This window comes from Prosopis cineraria, unplaced genomic scaffold (assembly GCF_029017545.1).
Source record: "Prosopis cineraria cultivar Desert tree isolate PC_DT_omini unplaced genomic scaffold, ASM2901754v1 PC1, whole genome shotgun sequence".
In the NCBI taxonomy this organism is placed as follows: Eukaryota; Viridiplantae; Streptophyta; class Magnoliopsida; order Fabales; family Fabaceae; genus Prosopis; species Prosopis cineraria.
Genome location: NW_026555332.1, coordinates 35,726,220 through 35,734,728, shown reverse-complemented (window position 1 = coordinate 35,734,728; position 8,509 = coordinate 35,726,220). Strand labels below are relative to the sequence as shown.

Here is an 8,509-nt window from a genome sequence, read left to right as displayed (position 1 = left end):
TATTAGTTTTTGCATTTTAAGTTTTTTTTAAACCAATTCTTATAACTTTTATGAATTGAATTTTTCATAATAGATACTTAACTCGCTCAACTAAAAAAAATTAATGAGCTTAACAAGTTTAACTAAACTTACATCTAGTCTAAGTTTATGAATTAGTTAACACGACTTTGTAAGTTGGAAATGTAAAAATGGTAAACTCGAAGGTAAACTTATGAGTTTAACCGAATTTGTATTTAGTCCAAATTTATGAGTGAGTTGATATAATTTTATAAATTAAAAATGTAAAAATATTAAACTTATATAGTCAACTCAAGACTTTGATAACTATGGATTATAATTTGTAATTAGTTATTTATTTGTCATACAGCCTCTGTGCATGTACGTTACTTCTTCGAAGTAATAAAGCAGTTCAGTTTTATCTCTCAAATACTTTTCTCTCGGTTTCTTGCTTCCGCTGTTCGATCTGTTACACATATGGCCATCTCCTCATCATACATCATGACAGTTTCGGTGACAATCGGCATTACAAACCCAACAGGTTATACCTTTCCTGATATGCGGTTTAGGACCATCGAAGACTGACCATCTTTCCTTTTGTTGGTCTTATCCAAACCGTTCTCATGAAACTTGCCTTTGTTCTTGCCTTGCGATTGACCATCATTAGGAAGACGCACACTGTCCCTTTCCATGATGTGCTTGCTCCACTATACATATAATTGAACCCAAAGAGATTCTTCATCAAAGAATATAAACATATCAAATAAATATTTATTAATAAATATAAATAATACCTCGATAACACAATGATTTCAGTTGACTACTCTTCCGATCTTGTTAAATGTTCAAAGCGAAGGTGATTAGAAACTTCTTCAACAATGTTTGGGATAACATCAATTTCTTCCCTGCTCAATTACAAGTATCCATTGATAAGCGCGTACAAAGTAAACAACTCAAAATTTGAATACAGTATTCCTTTTCATTTACTTTAAGATAACCTGTATGTTATCAAACCTTGACATATTTGAAAGGAAGGTGTGCCCACAAAAAGTAAAACAACACAATTTACATCCAACTTAAATGCTCAAAGCCTCAAAGTCATTTCTTCCTTTTTCGTTTTCGTTTTCTTGTCTTTCTTCAATAAAATGAGTTAAGGAAGTAGTTTATTGTTTAACTCTAGAAAGTTCTTACCTTTTCAACGCATTTTCCTTGAATTTTATAATATTGTTGATACACCTGTACATATTTTGGGCACTCAAGATAGGAAAATGTGCATTGTTTTTGATGGTATACATCATTGTGTAGTTGTGCATATTTTTACTTTTATCCAATAGCTTATAGATTTCACTTTCTTTTATAGATGTTTTGGGTTGAAGAATTAAGTCATTCAAGCACGTTGGCATGCCTGGGAAGCAATAGAAAATGGAACAGAAGCAAAAGACGCCAAGTCATGGTTGAAGAACTGAGGAAAATGTTGATAAGACAAGACTGAAACACATCCACGCCTAGGCCAAGAAAGCCGAGCCTAGGCCCACAGGCGGAAGCATCAACATGTGGGCAGGGAAAACTAGGCCTAGCCATGTCATATTTATTGAAATGCATATTGTTTTTGTGATTTTTTGTTAGAGCACCATGCAGAAAGACAATTTTAAATAAGATTAAATATGTCAATAAAATTTAATAATAATATTTTATTAGCTTACTTTTTAAAAATAAAAATAATTTTCATTTACTATAATTTTAAATAAATAATCATTTTATTTTTTTTACTTGAAGTTGAAGGGTAATATTAAAAAAGCATTGTTAATGAAATATTGTTTTTGTTAAATTATTTTATTTGTTGAGACAAGGAAATTAAATATACTTTTAAAGTTTTTTTTTTATAATTTGGGTCAGAGAGGAGTATATATTTAAGTTTTTTAGATATTATTTTTGACATTCTAGAGCTTGGGAGGCACAAGGGGCCATCCATGGAATGAACTTGGAGTTAAGGCAGTTTAGAATGAAGATTCAAGACAGATGTTGGTTTCTAGCTAGGCTTCTCTATCATTTCTCCACCATTTGCATCCATTATATATAATGATGTTGGGCTGTTTTTGGTAGTTTAATTATTTGTGCTAAAACATAGATTATGTGTAGCTAAACTGTTGTTCTAGGATTTTTGGAGCTTTATTTATGAATTAGTGAATGTTTCCAGTCCTCTTTGGCTATTTAATGGTAATTGTATTTATCCATTTGTGATCTTCAAACTTTATTGCTGATTAGCTATCCATTTGGACTGATTTGGTTTTCTAATAGTCTGTAGATAGAAAAAATTTGGTAATGGTGTTATTCATGCTTTATCCTCGTATAATCAAATTAGCTAGGTTTTCTCTTTTATTAAGCTAACTAATGAATCTTGCGAAAGAAGAGGCTTAAAGCAATTAGATAGCATCTATAATTTTGAGAGATGCTTAATGAAATTGATCATATTTTGTTTCTCAAGTCTTAAAATTAAGGGATAACCTAATCATGTGTCCTTATAGTTTTGTTGGTTTTTAATTTTAGTTCCTATAATTTGTTTTCATTCTTTATAGTTCATATAATTTAACATTATTAGGAATTTAAAAAACAAACGTCACCTAATTTTATTGAAACTATAGAGAATGAAAATACTAAAAAAAGAAACTATAAGAAGTAAAAGCAAAACTTGATGAAACTAAAAGAACCAATGATTGTGTTTTCCCTAAAATTAATAACAACTAACATTTAAGTTTAATATAAGTTTATTTCAGATTTTTCTTCCACTCTTGCTATTTGTACTGCTCAAACAGTTGATACTTAAGTAGGTTTCGGAATTAAATCTTCACGACAATGTTACTTTTCTTGTCACCATCTTACTTATCACAACCTCTGCTATTGCAGTACGCTGGTGAGGTGAACATTTATGTTGTTATGTTTTTATTTTAAAACTGATAACATACACCTAAGAAACCATGTTCTGATTTCGAAGAAGTAAAGAAACATACCCTTTTTCTAAGCTCCAACCAAGCCTGTGAGCTGCTTCAGACAAAGCCAACCTCCACTTCTCCACCTTTTCCATGTTATCCTGTAACTTGTCTTCAAGCTCGGCCATTGCTAATCCAAAAATTACGGTTTGATGGCTTACTTCTGAAGGGTCTACATTGTAGAAAACGGGCAAAACCAGTTTGCCTTTTGTTTTCACACAATCAAGGATCATAACAAGTGCATCAAGGCACCATTCAGAATATGCATCGGATTCAGAAAATACAATAATTGAAATCCTAGACTCTTTAATTGCTCTAAGAGCAATTGGGCCCGAATCTTCACTCCATTCAGAGCTCCCAACATCTTTGAAAGCATTAATATTGCTCTCATATAAAGCTTCATATAGATCACCAACAAAAATGTTGGAATCGCTGTAGGCTTCTTCAAAACTCAGGATCGATACATCATGTCCTGGTCCTTGCGCAAAAGATGATGTTATGGCCACTATTGTCAATTTTAATAGTAATAGTAAACATTTAGCTAGCAAAAGATAGATGCAACAGGCCTATTATCATATCAAAGCTTCAAAATTTTATAATCCAGATATAAGTATATGAACAAACACTAGGTATATACACTCATGCAATTTAGTCGAGGCATATATATATATATATATGCATCTTTAGCGAATGGAATAAATTGTATGGCATCTAATTACTAGCTAGTCAACGATTATTATTACCAATCAATGCATTTTCTAGCATCTAATTGCTATTCCACATCTTGCTAGAAAGACGTGATGTAATTGACTAGGCTATTCAGTTAAAATGTGAACCCAAATAATCTTTTTATTTGCAGGAGTGAAAAAAAAAAATCAGTATGGGCATTTTTTGTTGTATTATTGTTTGACTTGAACGGCAGTTTAAAACAGCTAACAACATAACAAAATCTTAAAATATTTGCAAGCTAATCATGTTATTAAAAAAACTGTTGCCAGAGCTTGCTTTTGTTAAATGCTGAACAGCCATGAATAGCATAACATATAGTTGTAAAGATTTCGTATTTATATTCCACAATTTACAATTAACTATATAATAACTTGCAATTAATGTTCTATCTTTTAAAATTCTAGCTATTAAGTACTTCTGGTCCGAAATTATAATTAAATTGTCACATTGGTCCCAAATTGTCATCCCCCATTAATATCAAAATAGGTATCCGCCCATTAATAGCAAAATAGGTATCCGCAATATTATTCATATCAGGTCCATCATTATTTCAGATCCCAACTTAAATGGAAAACCACTTTAAGTTTAATAGGCTTATTGGTCCACATCAAACCGTTTTGTAAAACTGATTAAAATTCAACCAGTGTAAGCCCACAGTAGAAAAATTCCAACAAAATATCCACAGTAAAGCACAAAGAAAACAGGCAGAACACCCCCCCGAAAAAAAAAAAAAAAAAAACCTGATGACTCATGATGCTCTCTGTTAGCACACTGGATTTCATTGAATTTAAATCCCGATAAGTATTACCTTCGAGTTCTTCTCTCCCTCCCTCTTTCTCTCTCTATTTTATTAACATTTGAGCTCTTCTCTACCAGTCGTTGTTCTATACATTTAACCAGTGGGGCATTAAATCAAATAATCTGAATGGTAACACAAAAAGAAAGAGGATTTGGGAGGGGGGGAATACCTCCATGTTCCATAGTGTTCCCAATTGACTGTACGGATTTTGTTAATTGTTCTAAATGAAGGCGATGAGAAACAACTTCGACGATGCGTAGGATAACATTTTCTTCCTTGTACCTACTCAATTACGAGCATTCATTAATAAGCGCAAAGTAAACAAGTGAAAATTTGAATACAATATTCATTTTCTTTTACTTTAAAGGCAAACTCTGTTTTCAAACCATGACATATTTAATAATTTACATGCAGCTTAAATGCTTGAAATCAATTATTTTCTTTTCCTTTCTTAAATTAAAGGAATTTAGAATGTGATTTATGCAGCTGTGTTTTTGTTGAAAATCTCCTGACAAACACCAAAAAAAACTCTTTTTTTGGTTTCAAAGAAACAAGTAGAGACATACATTCTTGTTATGCTCCAACCAAGCATGTGGGATGCTTCTGACAAAGCAAACTTCCACCTTTGCATCTTTATGTCATTGTTTAATCTGTGTCCATGCTTGGTCATTGCTAATCCAAAACTTCCTGATTGATGTCTTACTTTTGAAGGGTCTGTATAGTAGAAGATTGGGAAAACCAATTTGCCCTTTGTTGCAATGCTATTGATGATCATAGCAAGCGCTTCAATACACCTTATGGAATAAGCATAGAATGAAGAGAATACGATAATTATAATCCTTGACTCCTCAAATGCTTCTCTGACCACAGTTGGGAAAATATCTTCTCTCAATCCAATGCTTCCAACATCTTTGAAAGCATTAATCTTTCTCTCATATAGAGCATTATATAATTTGTTCGTGAAGTAGGAATCGCAGTCTTGAAGACTCAGAAATACATCATGTCTCGATTCTTCTACAAAAGAAAATGATATTATTGTAGCCATTAATTGCTGCTAATAATAACAGCAAAAGTATACATTCTACCAGCAACATTCTATAGATGTCATGCAAGAGGCTTAATGTTCATATCAAAGCTTCAAAATATTATAATCAAGGTATAAGTGTATAACCAAATAACAGGCATGCATTCATGGAACTTACGCGTTAGCATTATTCACCTTGGTTTACTGAAGAAATAGATAAATTGTATGGCATCTCACTAGTAAACCTTAACATCGTCGCTGGTCAACTTTTTCCATTTTTTTTTATACAGAAAAAATGGTTTTCAGAGAAGAGCTATTTCACGCGTTGCTAGAAAGATGTTATGGAACTAGGATATTCATGTTATAATTTTACCAAAACATCTAGACAGGTATCTTCACCTCAATAAATTAAAAAGAGGGATCTAATACTTATAAAATTTAGTATAAAAGACTAAAAATTAAATTAGGCTGAATGATTAAGGTAAGTGTAATTAACTATTATAACCTTAGCATAAAATATGTCAATAACACCATAAAATAAACATGAGGTACTGTCCAAGTTACAAAATATTCTTTAAAAAATTAAGGTCGTGCTGTTTTCAATTTTACATGCACACAGAAAAAAATAGTTTTAAATTTAATTAGAACAATATAATTTAAAAAAATATTTTCTTTTAAATAATTGAATCAATATAATTTTTGAATATTTATTTTTAAAAAATTAAATCAATATAATTTAAAAAATGTTTACTTTTAAAGAATTATTCAATTCAATTTTTTCCAATAACAGTGTCTCAATCTCTAGATTTGTAGATTAATTTTTAAGAGAGAGACGTCATTAACTTGCTGCAAGTTTAAAAAAATGTAGGATAAATTATTAGGAAAAATAGTATTTTTAAATTTATATTTTGATATTAGGTCCTTCTAAATAAATTTTTTTAAAATCTTCTGCAATAAATATTATATTTTCCATGTTCTTCATTATAACTTTTCCAACTCTATAAAAATATTAAATGTGTGGCTAAAATTTTCCTAAAATATAATATCGCGCATTTGTATAATATAAAACAGAAAATTGAGAGTGGATCATTGCCCCTGATTTTGCGCCAAGTGGGTCCGTCCCTCAATAAAATATGAAATAAAAAATCATTTTTTCTTTAATACGTGTGTGTGTGTAGCGTAACAACAGAGCGAGAATGTACTTAAGGTACTGTCAAATGACATTATTTAAACAATATAATATACTTAATATGTATATACAATATGTCAATAAAAAAAATTAAAATTTTAAATATAACTTTTATTTCAGAAGAATTATTTTACAAGCTAAGTACATAACAATAAGAAAAATGATAATAAAATCCCTCTAAAATATATAAATGATAATTTAATCTTTCAAATGTCATAATTTTATTGAAGTTTTTAAAACTTTTCTGTCATTAATGAATTTATATAAATTATAAAATCTTTCTTATTAAAAATAAATAATTCATAAATTTTGTTTAAATATTTACAACTTTTCTTCTTATATTCGCAACATTACAATAGCAAATAAGGAATTTAACATGCGAAATTGTAATTTATTATTTTATTATTATGAATATAAGAAAGAAAGTTGTGAATATTTGAATAAAATTTATAAATCATTTATTTTTAGCAAGAATAATTTGATAATTTATATAAATTCATTAATGATAGAAAAGTCCCTAGGGACTTTAGTGAAATTATGACATTTCGAGGGATCAAATTATTATTTATATATTTTAAAGGAATTTTATTATTTTTTCCCTAAAAATAATCATCTATTTTAAGAAAGTTCAATATGGTTATGGCAATACTTTAATAAGTCATGGTGATCTTTGTTAACCTTGTAAATTTCATTTTCAAGGAGTTCCCGATCATTCCTGTTTTGTTATATAATAATCCAGGTGTGTTTTGATATGAGAGAGAATATCAATGGTAACACAAAATGAAAGAAGGAAAAAATAATACCTTCATAATGCGTAGTGTTTTCAATTAACTCTCCATATTTTGTTGAGTTTGAGTCCTGATTTGTGTTGTCTTGAAGCTCTTCCAAATCTTGTGGTTGTTGTTGTACTTTCAGCCACGAGTTGCAATCATTGTATGTTCTAGGATCCATGAATCTAATATGATCTTCTGTATTATTTTGTTGCCTCCACGAATGAGCACCAAAATAAATTCTTTTTATTTCCTGTGCGTTGCCCTCAATGGAAACCTTCACTTGATTCCATTTATTTGCATGTGGGAGTTCAGCATTGTGATCAATTATGCTTTTCAAATCACATATATATAATGATCGATCATGATTGTCAAAATCCGCCACTCAGAAGAAATATCTAACTTGGTATCATTGATTTGCACCATGAATCTATCATTGAATAGAAAAATCCTGGCCATATTCAGCAAGAATCCATAGAAAATTGTTGGGAACTCATTACGAACCCAAAGACATGGAGTTTCCTTGATTATAACTGTCAAGCCATTCTGGGATTTTTCTTTCCGGGAAAATAAAGTTTCTTTTCCCAGGTTTGAAGTAGAATGCCTGCAATAAATTACGAATTACAACATATGATAAATAAAATGAGCAACAACAAAAAAAAAAAAAGATGAGAAACGATAAGAAACTTTGTTCCTGAAAAAAATAAAGTTTTTTCCCAAGTTAAAAGTAGAATGCTTGAAAATTACATATTATTACAGAAAATGATAAATAAAATATACTAAACAAAAAGAATATAAGATGGGAGCGGGAGAGACCTGATTCAATATTTTACTTCTAGAAGAATCTGTCAAGGATATGCAATTCGTGGCGCTAAATTTTTCCAACTTTGGTGGCATCTCCAGAATATGCTTAAGTTGCATGCAATTATCCAACAAAAGATATTTCAAATGGTGACATTTCTTTGATGCATACTGGAGGGTTGTGAAATGATTAAAAACTTAAATTTAAATGTA

At 30.1% G+C, this 8,509-nt stretch overlaps 1 protein-coding gene across 3 annotated transcripts; it reads right to left on the bottom strand.

The window, feature by feature from the left end:
* Positions 1-316: 316 nt before the first annotated feature.
* Positions 317-7,904, bottom strand: LOC129292423 (disease resistance protein L6-like). 3 transcript variants are annotated; one of them, XM_054929985.1, is made up of 6 exons: positions 7,529-7,904; positions 5,079-5,523; positions 4,682-4,794; positions 3,006-3,462; positions 792-902; positions 317-704 (listed from the first exon to the last, which is right to left on the bottom strand). In XM_054929985.1, the coding sequence occupies exons 1-5, from the start codon at positions 7,674-7,676 to the stop codon at positions 818-820; spliced, it is 1,248 nt and encodes a 415-aa protein (XP_054785960.1). In that variant the 5' UTR covers positions 7,677-7,904; the 3' UTR covers positions 317-704; positions 792-817. The 3 variants fall into 3 exon arrangements, with proteins under 3 accessions (XP_054785960.1, XP_054785953.1, XP_054785968.1); XM_054929978.1 differs by having other exon boundaries at positions 5,079-5,526; positions 7,529-7,898; XM_054929993.1 differs by having other exon boundaries at positions 3,006-3,456; positions 5,079-5,526; positions 7,529-7,897.
* Positions 7,905-8,509: the final 605 nt, after the last annotated feature.